This window comes from Uloborus diversus, chromosome 5 (assembly GCF_026930045.1).
Source record: "Uloborus diversus isolate 005 chromosome 5, Udiv.v.3.1, whole genome shotgun sequence".
Lineage (NCBI taxonomy): Eukaryota > Metazoa > Arthropoda > Arachnida > Araneae > Uloboridae > Uloborus > Uloborus diversus.
In genome coordinates, this window is record NC_072735.1 from 123,703,961 (window position 1) to 123,725,046 (window position 21,086).

The 21,086-nt window shown below is 32.5% G+C and overlaps 1 protein-coding gene across 1 annotated transcript in view; it reads right to left on the reverse strand.

Annotated features, from left to right (window-relative positions):
• The window catches only part of LOC129223119 (uncharacterized), a 45,539-nt gene extending 26,724 nt beyond the window's left edge, over nucleotides 1–18,815 (reverse strand). Inside the window, exon 1 of the mRNA XM_054857684.1 lies at nucleotides 18,630–18,815. Coding sequence (XP_054713659.1) covers nucleotides 18,630–18,815 — 186 coding nt within the window. The remainder of the gene's footprint in view (nucleotides 1–18,629) is intronic.
• Between the last annotated feature and the right edge of the window lie 2,271 nt (nucleotides 18,816–21,086).

The window sequence follows — 21,086 nt, forward strand, 5'->3', positions numbered from 1 at the left end:
TTTTTTTTTTTTTTTTTTGTTGCCGGGAATATTGCATTCTCTTCAAGCATAGGGATTGATCAGAATTCACAAGAAAGATATAGAAGAAAGTTTCGTGATGGCCACAACATACTAGTTTTATTTTGGATAACTTCCCAATACTGAAGGAGTTTGTAGTTCAGATCGAAGACACTACCGTTTCTACAGTTAGGCAGCGGCATGCTTTGCTGTTTACCACAGCCCCGAATTGAACAAACCCACTTGGATCCAACTTATTCTTTTCATTCAAAATCAAGAGCGGCAATAATGTGGTCTATCTTCCCAAACACCCTTTAAAGAGAGTATATTTTCTGTGCTACCACCCCGTGTTTACACTTCATTCCCCTACAACAGTCCTCCCACACATCCCAAAAAGTACAGTCACTGTAGAAGACAAGCCAACCCCTCCGACATTTTGGATCCAACACAGTCTTAACGTATATCAGGTATCTGAAAATACAGTTGAAGCTCTCTTAATACTTCCACGGTTAATACGAAATCACGGCTAAAACGAACATTCTGTTAGTAAAGGTTGGTTTGCCATTTGATTACGTTAAAAATTTCAAGGATAATACGGACATTAGTACGCAAGTTTCAGCTAAAACGAACAAAAATTCATGAGCTCGTCACTAAAAATGTTCATGATTGAATACCAAACATTTCTTTAAAGAAATTATTCAGTTATTTTATGCTATTTTAGAAAGCCGAGTAGGTATGGAAAAGTGTGTAATAAATCTTTTTATGTTTAGAATAAAGCCAAGGGCGCCCATCCGGAGGGGCAAGTGGGGACTCATCCCCCCCCCCCCCCCTTTTGAAGTTAGAACTTCCTTGCTTTTAGTACTTTTTTCTCTGCAAAAATGTAAAAACATTTCTCCTCCAGCTATTAATGAATAAGTTATTAAAAATGTCAAATTGTAATAACTCTAATCTGTACTGAAATCGGTTTCGATGGAAAAAATATACCATGGGGAAAATATCTGAGCCCCCCCCCCCCTTAAAATTTTGCATATAGGCGCCCTTGAATAAAGCCCTATAATCTGTTTATCTGCGGGAATTCCAATTTGCTTGGAGATAAACTGCATATATTTCTCTGTTAATTGGAGTGCTACTTAGAACAATTTACTGAGCTGCTGCCAGAAAATGTCTATACACAAATGGCAAAAGGTTTAAAAAACAAGTAAACAGAAAGAATTTGTTTCCCAAAATTGTTTAATTTTGAGAAGTCAAAGTTTTCTCATAATAATTAATCTCCAAGGATGTGTATAAATAAGAATAAAATAGCAAAAAGTCTTTTCTAAATAGACATGTATTCATTTATTTTTTACTCATTCACGACTGTTGCGGGTTAAGAATAATGATGTGAATAAATTTGTGAATTTTTAGCTTTACGTATATTAACAGATTTCAACTGCAAATATATTGTTGGTACCCTGCAAAACTAACGAATGTGAAAATTGACACTTTTCAGGAGAGCCAAAACACTGGATATAATTTTTTCTACCTGAAGAGTTTAGTTATTTTCAGTGTTTGAAGTAGTTATAACTAGTAGCCTTTTTTGAAAACTACGGCAAGCATCGAATTTGAGAAACGCGGTTTTTCACATTCGTTAGTTTAGCAGCATGGTGCCAGCAATATAGTCACTTCGCTTGACATTGTAAAAAAAAAAAAGAGTAAATAGAAATTTTAAATAAATCTTGCAGTACAATTGAACATTCTATTTGTTGACCCATGGCTACCTGCGATCTACAAAAATTAATGACAGTTTCTAACTTATTTCAAATCTTATTTAATGAATTTTTCTGCTCTTGGGAGCTAAAATAGGCATCGAACAACACATTTGAAGCAAATATCTCATTGTTTTTTAAAGCCATTTCGGATTAGCTTTAGTCTTTTTTTTTTTTTACAAATTTAAAGCAATTACTATCTTGCTTGAAATATAAATTCACGTATTCTTCTATTCTTATGGACTAAAATACTCAATCAGCAATCAAACAACATAGCTGAAACACATCTTATTTTTCTTCAACACTGTTTTAGTTTAGTCTTTTTCATTAATTCAAAACAATTTCTCCCTTGTTTTCAATCAGAATTAATGCATTCTTCTGTTCTTGTGGACTAAATTAGTCAATCATCAATCAAACATCACACCTAAAACGTAGAACAAAGTTTTCTTCGACGCCGTTTCGGTTTAATCTTTTTCATGAGATTTAAAACAATTTCTTACTTGCTTTAAATTTGAATTCGTTTGAAGTTAATTTTGCATATGGACTGAAATAGTCAACCATCAATCAGACAACACATCTAAAGCATTGATCTAAATTTTCTCAAACACTTTCCGGTTTAGTCGTTCCCAGTGCCGGATTTAGGGAGGAGCAAGCTGGTACACTTGCCTTGGACGACAACTTCTTGGGGGAAGGGGGGGGGGGGGCGTAAATTCGCATTATTTTTCTGTATTTTTTAAAAATTCTTTCTGAAACTCGACATGAAATCTTGAAGGAAGATCAAGAAGGGAGGTAGCATCAAGATTTACCAAACAGGGAAAATCGAAGATCCGGCACTGGTCGTACCACGTACAGTGCTGGCCAAATTATTAGACTAAGACTGTTTTAAAAGCAAATTCTTTATTGATTACATAACTATAGACACATTAACGAACAGTGAAATAATTATTTAATATTTAGTATACATTCCCTTGTTCTTGAGGAGCATTTTAAATCTTTTTGGAATACTATTCACAAGGTTACATCATTTCTTAACTTTTAAAAAAGGAGGTAAAAAAATGTTTATACTCACTATTATATATACTCACATACACATACTCACTAATTACCTAAAACTATCTTTAAATGTAACAGAACACACTTATGAAAAGAACTAGTGAACTGTTTAAACTGATTGAGGTTATGTTCTTGGTAGGTTAGATAAACAAAGAACATAAACAAAACAACCAGTGCTGCCACCTGCAGACATTAAATTATGCTAAAATAACGTAATAATCAGTGTACAGCATGTACTGTACTTTAACAGTAAAATAAATAGTATTTTAGTACAAATAGTGTACAAAAAAAAAAAAAACCTCTTTAGTCTAATAATTTGTCCAGCACTGCAGTTCTTAGAGCCAAAATGTCGAACTGGTCGACTCAGTTTTCCGTGGGGATGACAAATACCGGAGTAAATGCGGGGAAAACAGCAATGACTCAAGCGGCTCTTTCTATACGACCGGCTTCGGGGTTTACAAAAACAGGGGGAGAGGGCAGTCTATACCTGGACCTTGTAATCATACCTCCCCCTCCTCTCGGGACTCCCCAGATAGCGGGGGTGTGAGTAATAGCAGGGGAGATTCAGCGGTGCGAGGGCCATTTATGCCAACGTGTGGTCATAAACTTGGTTGCAATAGCACCCTCTGATCCTCCCTTTTCTAAATGGATAGTAAGAGGTTCGGAGCTTTCTTTCTTTCAGTGAATCATAACAGTTACTTGCCCATCGACGATTTTCCGGTAGTTTCAGAATCTGAAGCGGAGTCGGTTTTGCAGTTGTCTTTTAGGACCGCCGCGCCGTCAAGGTTGAACCTGAGTGGGCCATGAACTTGAAACAATTGTTGCTTGTTCTTTTGTGACGAAGTCATTTCTTTGCGTTCAGTTCAATAACAGGGGGGGGGGGGAGGGATAGATGTTTTTTTATGAAATGGCGCGCGAAATAATTTTTTCATAAAAATGAAAATTGCATTGCTGGAAAACAAAATAAAATTCATGTTAAACGAATTATTATAAGAAATAGTTTTTAAATATATTCTTCATTTGTACTGCATGGATATATTGCAATCGATTAAATATTTCGTCTAATGTTCTCTTCTACTGTTTCAGTTTAATGGTAGAGAAAAAATTTTCTTTTCCAAAAAAATCTCTGAAAGTATTGATTCATCATTAAAAAAAATAAGAGAAAAAACGCATTAAAAAAAATCCTATAATTGAATCCAGTAAAACGAAATAGCATTTGTTGTAAGTGAAATTTAACTATTGAAAATAAGTGAATGAGTAAAAGTAAAAAAAAAAAAATATGTTGCTTGTGAGGTTCCCTCCTCCATTTTCAGTTACTCCAGTTTCAGTATTGAAATAAAAAGTTAATCAGCATGAATTATATATTTATTTTTTATTGTTTTAAACACTGAGTTAACGCCGCTCTCACATTGTATTGTACTCCTACAGCAAGGAAAAGGTTGGGAACAGTAATGAGATTTTATGGATCGGTTAAGAAAGTTGATTATGAAGTTTATTTTTGAAAAAACTGAAATCAGTAAATTGACTAGTAAAATAGGCCAAATATAACAAACATTATTTACAGAATTTTTCTTTTCTTTTTCTTTTTTTTTTTTTTTTTTTGCCTAAATTTACATCAAAAAGTGAAAAAATAAGTTATTGTATTAAAAACTGTATTCAAATAAAAGTCAGTTAGTTTTGAATTTGGAGTTAAGAATGAAATCCATAAATCATTGGTTAAGTAATAAATTATTCTAAAGTCAATAAATATTGTAAAACCGAAAAACAAAGTGAAAAAAAAAAAAAAAAAAACTAAACATTTAATGCAAACAAGCAAAACCGGTGCAGAGTATCTGGGATCATGTGTCGTTTCCTCGCTTTTGTGAGAAAGCACCCTTTCTCCAATATCTTCTTGCGCTGAAGAAGGTGCTGCTAGTAACTCTGAAACACGAGTAATCAATTTCAATTGCAAATTTGTTACCTAACAACCTGGATTTGAGGTTGCATGTATCGGTGAGAAATTAATTAGTTATAACTTGGACATCCTCCATTTCACGAAATGTGTAAATAAGGTTTTCAAAAATCTTGAAACTAAAAGAAAGAATATCTTCTTTGACATTTTCTTGTTCTAAAGAAATCTGAACTCTTAGCAACTTTCAACCATGCAAGATAAAAATTCGTGCCTACCTACTTTGGTTTAGGAATGTTATACACGGGCACAAATAACTTATGATTGAAACCTATTTTATTTCAAGACATGTGTAAATTAAGTCATTTGATAATTATAAAATGTTCCAACTGTCAGGATTGAAAGCAATTTCTTGCAGTGAAGAAAAGGTCTTTTGTAACTCCGAAACATGTGAATGCTAATCCGATTTCAGACTTTCAGCTAACAACATAGAGTTTTGCTGTAAGCAAGGAATCAATAGCAATAACCTTACAATTAAAATATCTTGCATTTCGAGATATGTGTAAGAAAAATTAATCGGTGGTTCAGAAGTCTTTCAACTATTGGGGTTCAAAATATTTTCTACTTCTGAAGAACGGATTATTTATAACTCAAAAACAAGTGTATGGATAAGTAAAGCTAATCAGTAATTTAGAACTCTTTTAACTATTAAAATTAAAAATATTTTTCCCCAATGGGGGGAGGGGGGAGAGAACGGATTCTTTACAACTCCAATACACATGCATGCAATAGCAAATTTTTGTCTGTAACAGACGTGAGTTTGGTGATCGAAGCAATCAAACATCTCGTATTTTGCGAAATCTTTTCTTTATCTTTACTAATAATAAAGTTGAAAGTCTCTATGTCCGGATCTCTGTCAGGATCTCTCTCTGTCCGGATCTCTGTGACGCGCTTAGACCGTTCGGCCGTTCGGCCGATTTTCATGAAATTTGGCACAGAGTTAGTTTGTAGCATGGGAGTGTGCACCTTGAAGCGATTTTTCGAAAATTCGATGTGGTTCTTTTTCTATTCCAATTTTAAGAACAAAATTATCATAAGATGGACGAGTAAATTACGGAATTATCATAACGTGGAACCGTAACATGGGTACAAGCCAATTGGCAAGAGAACTCAGCATACATTATTTGTAAATATACAGGCGAACCAAAAGACCTTTTAATTTTTCTATTACGGGCAAAGCCGTGCGGGTACCACTAGTGTGTAAATAAATAATTATGCCCTATTGTCTAAAACTCTACCAACTGTCAGGACTCATCACCGAGTTGAGCCCTGGAATCAAAAAGCGTCTGTTTATTATCAAAACGAACGGGCCTCAATCAAGAACCCGATTTCTTCGTATAGAACAACTAAGACGATGACAAACCTCTCCATAAAAAGAAACGCTTCGCCCTCAACCACCCACGTTTTGATGCAGAACGAATTACTTTCCTCCTCCAACATACATAGACCAATAAGGGACCCCAAATGTTGACGACAGGGAAAGCATAATATTTACCTATGGATGGAGAAGGGGGATGGACTTTTTTATTCTTCATTTCCAAACAGATGTTTGTAATTTTGTTTTACAAGCATATAACATTTTCAGGAAAGGAACCGCGAGTGCTCAGTTCTAAGTGATTCTTAAAATAGATTAGGACTGCAGAATGCAAAGAATCTTTCTTTGGTTGAGAAAGACGGTTTACAAAGCATGATCAGTTGTTTAACTTCGTTCACCTTTTTCGAGAACAATTTTCTTTTTCATTCTCTTCTTAAACTATTGTTGGGTATGAACTATAGATACGGAGTACAGTTGAAGTCAGCTAAAATGTAATAACCATTATGAGACGCATAACAAAGTAAACAACGGAGAGTAATTATTTCACTATAATTAACTCATAAACAATATGGAAACGATGGAGAGCAGCACACCACACAACTTGATTTTGAAAATTAGTTGTTATTATTGTTTTCGTTTTAATTTTTATTATATTTTACTTTATTGAATAAAATCTCTTCATTTATTTGGCCTTTATTTCAAAAAAGTATTTAATAAATGATCATCTATTTTTATTCATACTGCAGTTATATATTAAATATATTTTAACACTATTTGTAAAGACCACGAAGGGCGAAATAGTTTAACTAAATACAAATTGCAAGCACCTGCATCGAAGTTTCAAAACACAGAGTAGTTTAGCTCGTAGAAACACAGTAACAGGACAACAACAGCAAAACTGGAAATACAGTACCACTTCCACAATTCTGGATCGCAAAAATCCGGACCGATTATGGGATTTTTTTTTTTTTTTTCGAGAATTGGTGAAACATACGCGATTATTCTAAATGACATGTCTCCTGTACCTTTGGCACTCCATGTTTCTACAAAACTGACTTTGTTTGTGATTTGATCATCCCCCACTTTAATCCGAATTTTTGAAAGAGTACCGTGTAATATCTAAATCACTGTGGGCTGAAAAATTATCAATTGAATCTCTGAAACCGGGATATTTACAATTTTTTTGCATATTGTGTCATATTAAGCTGTATCATTTTACGCTGTAGCAGACGTAAAAACTAGGGCTGTAGAGTCGGAGTCACATGATTTTGGGGTAAAAGGGTCGGGAGTCAAAGGTTTAAAATTCCACGGGTCGGAGTCTAAAGTTGATCATTTTCCTGCCAGCGCTTGCGGAGTCGAAGTCGATTTTGAGGTAAATTAATCAGAGTCAGAGCCAAAGGCTCTAAAATTTTTGGAGTTGGAGTCAGAGTTCGCGTTGGTCGTTTTCTCTCCGACTCTGCAGCCCTGATAACAACAAAAAGTTTCTATGTTCCAGTAAGTGTCCAATTATAATTGGTATTTCAGAACAGTTTCGTAAGAAATTAAAAAATACTACTGACACATTCAAAACTCAAGGCAAACTCCTAAAAGAATAAAATAATCTTATCTTTAAGATAACGTTTTTCAGATAACTACTAGTATTTTGTAACACTTTTAAGGCGTGTTATTCTTATCAATATATACACTTAGAAAAAGACAATCAGAGACTTAGAAAACCTCACTTGCGTATTCATAATTTCAAGGAATTAAGTGCATTTTAAAGTGCACTGATTACACACAACCTGCATTTGGTATTTTCTTGAATTTAAACCGTGTTTTTTGTTTTTGCATTTAATACATTTAGAAAACAATGTAATGCAGTTAGCCAGGACTTTAAATTTTATACATTTTAGTTTGGCAGTTGCTATTTTATCAGTTCCATTTATCTCGCGTTTGGGAATTGTCTTTGTTAAATTCATATTTTTGTGGAATTTCAACTAAAATTTATTATTGTTTGTAATTTGAAACTTAAAAAAAAACATATATACCATAACCTAGCTAGCTATAGAAACGTTTGGGGAAGCAACATAAAACCCAGTCATAGCCGGGTTTCTATGTTAAATCTGCCCTTGCGGCTTTTTCGACTCGTATACTTGGGGATCATTTTGGCGTCGATCAAAAATAATTTAACCAAATTTTCAGCTCTTTATCTCAAACAAGTTTCGAGTTTTTCAAAAAAAAAACCTGTTTTTTCGACTTAAAATTTTTTTTTTCATAGTCAAATTCAAAATTAATGAATGGTAATTTTTCCTCTTATTCTTAAGAATAAAATACATGAAAAAATATTATATTCATAATTTTAAAACGAAAAGCCGATTTTTGGCGACGGAAATAAAATTTAAATATTGTTTTTTCAATGCTTTTCTGAAAAGTGTCACTAACGAAATTGTTTCAGAGAAAATGTCTTTTATACTCCTCTACACTCAGGGATTTTTTCGAGTTTTTTGAAGTGGTGGAACAGTACGAAAAAAATTAAAAACTGTTTTTTCTTTTCATCATTTTGAGTTTAAACAAATTTAAATATTTTTGATTGCCAAAACAATTCATTAGAACAAAGTCAGTAAAAATTCGTCTGCTAAGTTAAAAAAAATACTTCGAAAATACTATTTTACCACAAAAAAAAAAAAAAAAAAAACCTAAGACATATCCTTTATGAAGTTATTAGGAATGTAAAAAAAGTGATTAAAGAGTTTTTAAACAAATATTATTCAATGCTAAATTGTACATAGAGACGATTATATGATTTGTCCACGCTATTTTGAATAATTTTTCCATCTGGATCCAGTAAAGACAAAAACTTCAAATATTAAAGTCACCTTTTTACACCATTTAACGTAACTTTTTTAAATAACTGACATTAAATATAATAATTTTCAACAATTTATGATGATTTTTTAAGAGAGTAAGGTTAGTCTTCTCGTCACTGTCTTCATTCACAATGACATTGACTTTTTCATCATTGAACAGACGACTCAATATTTCAGCAGGTTTTGCTATTTTTGCCAATATCGAGCATGAGAGAAAATATATGATTGCAGCAATGTGTGAGCAACATTCAACAATGCGCCTACCATTAGCACAGTCACAACAATATCGAGTAATTTCGGTGATGCCATTCATATCTGACTGATAATCAAAAAAGCAATGATATGTTTTTGACTTAATTTGTCGCGATCTCACTTCAAGTTTTATAATATTAAGTGTGATTTTGACATAATGGAGCCATCATCTTCATTCATCATCTCAGCTGAGTATGATATAGCTTGAGGCATTTGATTTTGACATATATTTTCTATCTCATGCTTGATATTTGGCAAAAATACGTAGTAAAGCCTATTGAAATATTGAGTAGTAATCTGTTCATTGATGAAAAAGTCACCGTTTTTGTGAATGAAGACAGTGACGAAGACTAACCGTACTTAAAAAATCATCATAAATTGTTGAAAGTTATTATATTATCTAATGCAGGGTAGCCAACCTTGGAGAAATAGTTTGATGAGCATCTGCGCTGACTTTGAGGAGCATTTTGAAGTTTTGCGGAGCAGCTCGGTATTTATATAAATTCAATAAAAACATTTTAACCACTTATCTAAAATTGTTTTTGAGCTTTGATAATCATTTTAAGCACTGGCACAAAAATAAAAAAACAGTTTTAAACACTTTGCCATGCTTGAAAAGGCACGGCCGCGGAATACGGAGCAAAATAATTGGTTGCGGACCAGCGGAGATTTGTTATTTTTGTGGAACAACTCCGCAAAATGCGGAGCAGCTGGCAACCCTGCTAATGCCGGTTATTTAAAAAAACACTATGTTAAATGTGTAAAAAAGTTACTTTAATATTCAAAGTTTTTGTCTTCATTGGATGCAAATTGAAAAATTATTCAAAATAGCGTGGAAAAATTATATAATCGTCTTTATGAACAATTTAGCATTTTTTACATTCCTAATAACTTCATGAAGAATATGTCTTCGTTTTTTATGTTGTTTTCTCTCTGGTAAGTAGTATTTTTGAAGTTTTTTTAAAATTTTCTTTTTTACTTAGCAGACGATTTTTTACTGACTTTGTTCAAATAATTTTTTTCGGCAATCAAAAATATTTAAATTTTTTCAAACACAAAATGATGAAAAAAAAATCACTTTTTATTTTTTTTTCGTATTGTTCCAACCTTTCAAAAAATTCGAAAAAATTCCTGAGTGTAGAGGAGTATAAAAGACATATTTTTTCAGACAAAATTTGGTGAGTGACACTTTTCAGAAAGGCATTGAAAAAATATATTTAAATTTTATTTCCGTCGCCAAAAATCGGCTTTTGTTTAAAAATTCTGACTATGATAATTTTTCCTGTATTTTATTCCTAAGAATAAGGGGAAAAATTACCAGTCATTAATTTTGAATTTTACTATGAAAAAAAATTAAATTTGAAAAACAGGTTTTTCTGAAAAACTCGAAGGTCGTTTGAGATAAAGAGTTGAAAATTTGGTTAAATTATTTTTATTCGATACCAAAATGATCCCCCAAGTGCGAGCGGAAAAAGCTGCAAGGGCGGATTTAACACAGAAACCCCGCTACGGCTTTTAGCCGTGAATCTTTAGAAATTCATTCACGTTCTTTTGAAAACAAAGAACATACTCTTTGCTGCTCCAAAGTGGGGCTACGTGTCAAAATAACAAAACCGAGGCGAGGAAAAGGTCCAACACATTTACATTTATCTATGAAAAAACTTTTGACTAAAATCTTACGAAAATTTTGAAAAGAGTATTGAAATTTGGCACTTTTGAATTATCTAAATTGGAAAAGATCATTTAAAGAAGCGTCAAGCTTAAATTATTTTGAAACTGAGCTGAATTAATTGGAATTATTTAATATTTTGAAGAACCTGCTTGATTTCGCTAATGGTGTCGCTAGTGTTCTAGGTGCTGCATTTTAGATATACACTACACTACATTTCAAGGTCCTCCGTGAACCACTTTTGTGCTTCTAAATTAGTTGTACGACAATTTTCAAAAGATACGACTAAAGAGGGCAATGATTGGAGAGAAAAAAACCGAAATTTTAGGAGAAAAAATAAATTTTCTTTTGTGTTATTTTTTTTTTTTTCAAGGAATTTATTTCCTCTGAGAAAATTGGAAAGTTTGAAATTTTCTGTATAAAGTAATGTACTTAACACTTAGTTTTTTCTATCAAAACGTAACGGTTAAGAAAAACTACATTTTCATCTATGAAAATCAATTTTTTTTCATTTTTCCAATTCTTCTAGTAAAATCAAAAAAAAAAAAAAAACCTTGTTTTCCATTGCCTCAAAATTTTCAGAAATTTCACATCTCTAGGCATGACCAAAAGCAAAGACAACTGATGTAAAAAAAATTTCATTTATGTGTCAGATTCAGAGGTATATTTCAATTGCAAATCAGAATTTGTTTTCCCCTGTACTTTTCCCCCTTACATTCTTTTCAAAATATTTGTTGAAATCGAAACATAAATGATCAATGCATCAATAGTAATGATTTTATTTAAGGCAGAAGCTATAAAAATATCAGATTAAAAACCTGAAAAGACAAAAACATTTGAGATACATTTTAAAGTCCTGGAAACAGAATTACTACGAATTTTTGTTGAAAAAAAGAGGTTATTCGAAAAGCTGATAATCAATCTGCATTTTTACCCATATTTATTTTATTTCAAACTTTATTTGATGTGAAATAAATAAGGATACTACAGAAATATTATAAAATATTATACAATAAGGGACGAGTGGTATGAACAACTTCAAATCATCATTCAATAACTTCAGAATTTTAGGATTATAAATTTATCTGTACACAGTGATACAAAGCCTTTTTCTAAAATATCAAGTGCAAATCACACTTCCAGCTTTTTTTTTTTCTCTGAGATCAAATATCTAAAAAGTATGAAGAAGTGCGACATTAACTCACACTAAAACAAGAAATAACAACGTCAAAAAGCACAAATTGCAGATTAGTAATCTGCAATTTGTACTTTTTGACGTTGGTATTTCTTATTTTATTTTTTATGCACAAAGGTATTATTAATTTAACTTATTAACTCACACTGTTTAACTTTTCCCTAAAGCACTTGTGACTTTTCAAAGTTGTCCAATAAATATTTTTCAAATTAAGTTTATTTAAAAATAAAATATTTGCATGTGTGCAGAAATTAAATGAAGACAATACAACATCGAAATGTTTCTTTTTGAGCAATCACGATTGCTTATTGCTTTCATTTCACCGTCCTTGGCGTTTGGTTCCTTTTTCAGCTTGGACCAGGGATACCAGCACCACCGGCCTCTGAAGGCGCGGCTCCAAGCACTGCCTCCTGGAATCCGTTTCTCCTGGTCGGGGGGCGTCCATGTCCTACACACACGCGCGCTCATACACACACACACACACGCCTACGTGCATACATACAGGTTTACGCACACACACAAGCCTACACATGCACGCACGCGCGCCTACACATACACACGCCTGCACACACACACAAACTATACACACGTAACCGCCCAGGAAGAGGGGTAGACTTCTGGGGACAGGAGCTGTTTCTAGAAACATTCGCCCTAGTGAGTAGGGCCCTGTCGCAACTCGTGATTGCGAAAAACATAATTTGAATTCAAAAATTCAGAATTCAAGTTAATTTTTATTCTTTCTTTCTTTTCTTTTTCTTTTTTTTAAGTTTTTATCACGCAGTGTGTTTTTTACTTCAAAATGTTCGATAAAGAAACAAATAAGTTCTCTTTTTTATTCGAATTTTTGGTCAAATATTGATTTTTTTGTGAAAAGGAGAAAAAAAGGGAATAAAAGGTCATAAAACCATCACAATTTTAGAGAGCAATTCGTGTTTGCTAGAGGATAAAAAAAAAGGATATAGTAATTATCGTTCTACAAAGCAACAGATTACACCCGATTAGGGAAAAAAAAAAACTATTTTCGACTTTTTTTTAGTGATTTTCTGTCGTATATAATTGGATCCCAAGAGCCACGGAGAGAACATAAAAAGAAAAAGTTTATTTTTCAAACTACTGTCATTATCGTTATCCCCTGCGGAGCCTCAAGAGATCTTGGAAGGCTTCCTTCTGTCGTCATTTCATTAACTGGTTGGAGCGGATTTCGAATAAATAACAAGAAAAGGAAGACATTTCCGGCTAAGCTGCTGTTTTATAAATGCTGCAATCACTGTTTCTCGACCCTAGAATTCGTCGGGAAGTTTATGGGCCCGTTGCATTATTCTTTTGTACTGAAATATAGCGCCTAAAATCAATTTCAGAGTAAAGAACACGGGAAGTGTGAGGAAGAACAAGTTGTTGTATACTTGTGGTCGCAGGTGAATCTTTATTTTGCAGGGAGATTGACCTAAGGAAAATTTTGTAGTTTTTTGAAAGACAGCTTCAGAAATGATAAATTGAGCACAAAATACATTTTGTTCGAAAAAAAAGTTTGAAGAACGTCTCTAAAAGTGAGCTTCTTTGTGTAAAAGGTGTACAGTGGACTCTCTCTATACTGAACACTCATGGGACTGAACAAAAGTGTTCAGATTATGGGGGTGTTCATTAATGAGGAAGACTGAAAATGCGTCCATATGTATTCTGTTGCGTTAGTAAACCATGTTCAGCATTTTGCCAAGCGAGCTATACCAGTATTCAAAATAGAAGTGCTGAATTTTAGACTAGCAGCAAGTGTAATGTCCAGTAGGATCCAAACTCTTGCGTTTCTTTCTTTCTTTACTTTTTGATTTAAAAAAGTTTTAACTTAACATTCAACTATAAAATATTACAATACAGTTATCGGTGCAACATCTGTAAAAAAAAAAAAAAAAAAAAAAGAGCAATTTTGCTTAGCTTTTGCATAGTGTATTCTCATCCAAGGTTACTTGTTATCATCCAATTGTTTAAGCGAAAAGGTTTCCACCCGCATATTGTTTGTAGGTAATTACTTTAAAGGGTCTTGAATACTACTTTATACAATGATTGGATTCTTGAAATATACAATTCAGTGGCAGAAACTTCAGATTCATATTTCTCAGCTGAATGATTTTATGTAATGCAGTAATATCCGCAGGAATAATTTTTCATCTTCGCTTCATCTGTTGAATGCTCTCCAATCATTCTGATAAAATTGCGAAGGTATTTTAGGTTTTCCAATTCAGTTAGTAGTATTTCTCGAGTACTAATTGTGAACATGTTCAGTATATAGAGAGGTAATTATTGAAGGGGTTAAAAATAGCGTTTATATTATATATAAACGCTATATAATGGGGCTGGGGTGTTCATATTATAGGGTGTTCAGAGTACAGAGAGAGCAGCCTATGTTAAGTTTACAGAGTTTCGCCAGTACCACCAAACTGTGTTCAGAATATCGGGGTGTTCACATTAGGGAGTGTTCAGATAAATCTTTACAGAAAAAGATATTTTTTGTTTCATTTACACACATGAAAGAATGCTCTTAAAAAATTGAAAAACTTTACAGAACCGAAATTTTTTTGATTACTCGAGTTTTGAAACAGCGGTTGATTTGTACATTTGGGGGTCTATTGCGAGCGCTTTTTGAGGATCCTCTTTGTTTAACGTGAAAACATTTTCACGTGTCGTTTCGATCCTTTTCAGGATTTAATGTCGTTGGGGCCCCTCGCAATTGCCACATTTGCGACATGTTAAATACGCCACTGCGAGTGAAGGAATGTCTTTTTACTTCCTTTTACAAAAAAGGAAGTATTGTATTCGCGAAAAAATTTTCACTCAAAAATCGCCCTTAATTTCCATTTTGCTCACCCCCAAATGAATGTTGAGTTTTTTTTTCGATTCGACCACATGCGGAAAAGTGCCTAAGAATGTATAGACACGCGAAATATCCATTTTGACCATCACCGAGGTAATTACAACGACTTTTCTCGTGACGTCTGTATGTATGTGCGTATGTGTGTATGTGCGTATATGCGTATGTATCTCGCATAACTCAAAAATGGTATGTCCTAGAAAGTTGAAATTTGGTACATAGACTCGTAGTGGGGTCTAGTTGTGCACCTCCCCTTTTGGTTGCTTTCGGATGTTCCTAAGGGGGTCTTTTGCACCTTTTTGGGGGGAAATCATTGTTAATATCAATGCAAACTTAAGTGGTGTTACAATTTGGCGGACACTTGGCGATATATCGCCAGTCTTTTGGTCGCTAAGTTTTGTCGCCAACTTGGCGGAAAATTTGGCGATTTTTTTTATCTGGTTTTAATTTGGCCATCGTTTTTAATATTTAGAGATTAAACTATTGAATCACATTAAAATTGCCAATAATGGGAAAATGACATTAAAATGGAGTAAAAGGAAGTCATGTGAGGCACACATCAGCTCGTTCAATTAGAAATCCGAAACCTTTTTTTTTTTTTTTGAACAAGAAGTTCTGTCTAGAACTAGACGAGCCTACTTTCCCGTATACCCATACTACTTTCTAGTACCTGATCAATAATCTCAAAAATAGCTAAAATCGCAAATTTTTTCAAACATATTTTTAAAATACTTTAAGTTGATTTCTAGGAATAAAATGTACCTCACTCATCTAAAAAAATTAGATGCGTAAAATAAAATAAAAAAAAAAAAAAAAACGAACAAATAAAATCGCAGCTACTTTTAAACAAAGCAGCTAATACACTTTTTTTCCATTAAAAAAAATCTTTAACAGGTTTCAAAACGAAAGAATAATAATTAAAATTAATAAGCTCATTAAAATGAATACATGATATCAAAAAAAAAAAACGTTTCTTTTTCCCCTGTTTCCAAAAACATTATTTTAAATGAATTAATGCTCTTACGAAAACAAAAACAAACCAAAAAAAAAAAACGAGCTGATGTGTGCATCACATGACTTCCTTTTACTCCAATTTAATGTCATTTCCCCATTATTCGCTATTTTAATGTGATTCAATATTTATTCTCTAAATATCACCAACAATGGCCAAATTGAAACCAAAAAAAAAAAAAAAACTCCGCCAAATTTGTCGCCAAGTTGGCGACAAAACTTGGCGACCAAAAGACTGGCGATATATCGCCAAGTGTCCGACAAATTATAACGCCACTTGAGTTTACATCGAAATTAACAATGATTTCCCCCCAAAAAGGTGCAAAAGACCCCCTTAGGAACATCCGAAAGCAACCAAAAGGGGAGGTGCACAACTAGACCCCACTACGAGTCTATGTACCAAATTTCAACTTTCTAGGACATACCATTTTTGAGTTATGCGAGATACATACGCACATACGCACATACGCACATACACACATACGCACATACATACAGACGTCACGAGAAAAGTCGTTGTAATTACCTCGGTGATGGTCAAAATGGATATTTCGCGTGTCTATACATTCTTAGGCACTTTTCCGCATGTGGTCGAATCGAAAAAAAAACTCAACATTCATTTGGGGGTGAGCAAAATGGAAATTAAGGGCGATTTTTGAGTGAACATTTTTTCGCGAATACAATACTTCCTTTTTTGTAAAAGGAAGTAAAAAACAATAAAATGTAAACTTAAAGAAATAATTTTCTTTGTCAAAAAAAAAAAAAAAAAAATCATCTGCGCATATCTTAATGTAGAAACATAAATGACTTCGAGTTTATTCGCCAAAAACTGAGTACCTAAATTGTAACTTTAGCGTAAAAATAAAAACAAGTCATATCAACAATAATTATTTCACAGTTAAAACCATAGCTGCAGAGTCGGAGTCGGAGTCAATCTCATTTTGAGATAAAGGAGTCGGAGTCGAATATTTAAGAATCGGAGTCAGTCATTTGTCCTCCGTGTATAAATTTTTGCCAAAACTACGAAGTCAGAGTCGAAGTCGGGGAGTCGGAGTCAAGTGCCCCTAAATTCTCGGAGTCAAAGTCTGGAGTTTGGCGTCAAGAGTTATTTAGAACAAAATTTGTTTGAAGTAAATCCGCCTTCAAGTGCGGAGTCTACATTGACTTTCAGTTCCCCCGTAGGCGCTATTGTTAAGGGATTTGAACTGTTCAAAATTGAACGGAAAATTGTTCAAACCAAAAAGATATTTTATATACAAGTTTTTCATCAAAATCTTTTTGCTACACAGCTTGTTTGAAGCAAATTCGCCTCACAGTTCGGAATTGCCTTGAATTTCCCCGTAGGCGCTAATGTTAATTTTTTTGAACTGTTCAAAATTGAACAAAAAATAGTTCAAATCAAAAAGTGAAATGCGGGAATGAGGTGTCCTCGCCGAGATCTTTCGAACAAAAAAAAGTTTTTTCGAATCGGACTATTCATTCAAAAGTTATTAGGAGGGGGGGGGGGACAGACAGACAGACCGACAGACAGACCGACAGACATTTTTCCCCATCTCAATACCCTACTTTCCAATTTTTAATTTTTCAATATTTATCTAATTATTTTATTTATTTTTGACTTTTTTTTGTTTTTCGGGATATTTTTAAGATGCATTAAGCCTTCCTTCATGCTTTTTTCTTCTTTCTCTGACTTTTACTGGGAAAGTAGGCTAAAAAGGGTGTGAAATAGCTTCATTTTAAAATTAAAAACTTTTACATGAATTATTTTTTGTTATTATTATTTTTACTCAAAAGAGACGTAAAATAATGCAGAAAATTAGACATTGAAAGAAAAAAGTATTTTATTAAATTCAGAAAATGTTTGATTTTTCTTTTTCGACCGTGGATATGACTAAACTTAGCCATATCCCTCTTCGAAATGTAACTATATCCTCTCCTCAATTTTTTGCTGGCTTTGTCGCTGTTCCGGCAGTGCTTTAAACTGTCACGACTCAAATTCTACGGAACTACAAAGTTGTATAACTTTCCGAAAAAAATAATTACATGCACTTTAAATTGACAAATAACTTGAATGACACTGATAAACAAGAATTTTTTCTTGGAATTTTTAACAAATTTAAGTTACCCTATCTTATGGTAATTAAGTAAATACTCATAAAAAGTGGAGATGGTTCTCCTTTCAAAGATAGTTTCTCGTCAATATACCAAAAAAGCCTTTTTTTTTTGCTTTTAAAGTGTTTTGCAATAAAAAAAATATTGATCATGAAAGTGAGTGGTGGTGCCATTGAGATGGGTTTCGTCTGACACTATATTATAAAATGAATTTTGTTTTAAAAGTGCTTCTTAACAACGAATTTTAAAAATTTATTACTCGTCAAATATGAATAATAGATTTTTTAAGAATATGTATTTAAATTTTAGGCTTCCAAAAGTTAACTTTATGAAAGTTTCATGAAAATCTGTCTGCTCGGGCATGTATTTTCTAGACTTATATGCCTGATAGGGTAAGTTAAAATGTTGAGATTTTTCGTTCCCTGATGTATAAAAGTAGAATTTAAAAACTTTGTGATTTGAAAGCTTCAGTTTCTGCTGATTCAGAATGTGAAAACACCACTGTTTATAATTTTTTTTAAACACAAATAAAGCTACAAACATGGAAGTAGATTTGAAAAGAAAAGAAGCAGAATGAGCAAAAATGGGTCATAAAACAGAAATAAAAAAACCCACTAACTTACTTCAGATTTCATTAGAGTACCAGCAACAGCTGCTGCAGGAGACTCAAATATGAATTTCTGAAATTCCGGTATCCTTGTCCAATTACAATAGTCGTCAAAATAACAACCATCGCTTTTGTCACCTTTCAGTTTCTCTCCGAACACACTGGGGGATGACATGTTCTTTTCAATGCCAGCGGAGACCATGTCAATCCACTGATTACCGAACACGTTTCGAACACATACAGCTCCATTCTTTTCGAATTCTTCAATTAACTGCTGATCGATTTTCATTCTTTTACTTCCAAATGGACGTGAAACAGAAACACGAAAATAATATTAGACTAGTAATTTTAATGTTATGTATAAATTTTGTGCATCAAGAGCGTTTAACTTAGACTATCAAATTACTTTCCACAAAATGCATCATGTAACCGTTCGAATACTTAATCTAACCCGAGCTTTTAATATCCTATCTATTTTCATCATTTGTTTACGTGATCAAAAGATTTGATAAAGAGGACTTTTGTGCAGACAGGAAACTGTTCTTAAAAGGGAAGTATAAATGTCTAATAATGTAGTTTGATAACTCTGAATTCATCATTAATTTAGGTTTATACAAGATAACAAGACAGTGTCGGTAACTGAATGCATGAGTTCTTAAACCTGGAAGAATACCGAGGGGTATTTGTTTTCAAAATTTTATTTCAAGCCGTATAATATGCAAAAAAAAAAAAAAAAAAATCGATGTAAATTTTATTAGAAAAAAAATTACAAGACATTGGGAAAATATATGGATATCAAGCAAATGACACAAGAAAAAGTTTTTTTTTTTTAATTAGAAAATTCTCAACTTTCATCATTAAATAACTTTTATATGTGTAAAAAAGTAAGTAAAATTTTTTGTCCTATCCACATGTGACGGTGGAATCGCGCATAACACATACATCAGCTTGGATATGTGTTAGTGCCGATAGTTACAAAAATTGCAATATGTGCGTACATAAAGTATTATGCATGTAAAAATATAATCAACAATGCATTAGTAATGAAACGTGTTATTTGTGTGAGATAATAAAGTATTTTCCAAGTGTAGCCGATGACATTCTTGATTGCCGTCATGACTGAACCGCGATGAAATAATTGCTGTGGTTCATCTAAATTTATGAAATAGGTCAGTAAATAAAAATAAAAATTATAAGTATTTTTCTTCTTTTGTAAAATTTTTTCATCGATCTAAATCAGAGCATGTAGAAAAAATTGACTTCTTATAATCTTAATAAAAGTAAAAACAAAAATGATTGTATCATTTTTTAAATCATATTTTCGTAATAAGTTACTCTAAAGTCCTCTTGGGAGCAAAAATAAAGACTTTACTATGGAGATATCGTTTTTTTCTTTCTTTCTTTATGGTTTAATCCCAACGATTTTAATTAGGTTTCTAAATAATTTTAGCGCGTGTCATTAATAAGTTAAAAAATATTCTCATTTTTTAAACATTACTTCGTAAAGCTTTTTCCTTGCTCTCAAACTGTTGTTAGATTTTAAATCAAATTCCACGTATTTCCTTTTTTTTTTTTTTTAAAGCAGATACTCTTTTTCGGTTTTTTCAGTTAATGTTAATTGTGAAAATGCTAATTCTTCTTCAAAATTTGACAACGTAATTTTCGTCTTCTCGGATAAAATGACTTAAACTTAATTACTTTCCTAAAAAAAAAGAAAAAGAAAAGAAAAGAAACACTTTTTATGATATAAATTATGTTTTCGCTGGTTCAGAGTTTTATCTGATTGCAAGTAAACACAGTTTTTGAATGAGATCACGTCATTTTTTTAATCCAAAATGTAGATAGATTGAACTAAAAGGACATCTTACATAACTTCTTTTTCTTCTTTACTTATTTATTTATTATTTATTTTAATTAACTAATTATTTATTTTTCTTTCTTTTCTTTTCTTTCCTTTTTCTTCTTTTTTTTTGAATTTTTTTTCGTATCGAAATTGCATACATGTTTTAGCGCAGCCCTTTAAGAAACTGATAACTACATTTTATGGTAAAAATTCATGCTTACGTACACACACACACACTCACACACACACTTTACTCTTTTCTCTGTTTGACAAGCAGCTCCATTAAATTTTTTAAAAAGTGTATTTGGAGAAACACGTAATCTTCATTGTCTAATTGAATGCACTAAAAAGTGTTTTAGTTTTTATTCACGTTAATAGTAACGTTTTCTATTCAAAGAAAAAGGAGAACTAAAATAATATTAAATTAAAAACAAACATAATTTTTCAAGCACAATTTTGTTTAAATATCACGCATTCAACAATTTGTTCAAATATCATGCATTAAACTACACAAAACTTTGAAACAACCTTTACAAAGTGCTATTAACGTATGACAAATTGACACATTGAGTTATTCATTATACTCTAGACTTCTTAAAATGCCATTTTCTGATATTGATTCAAAACTTT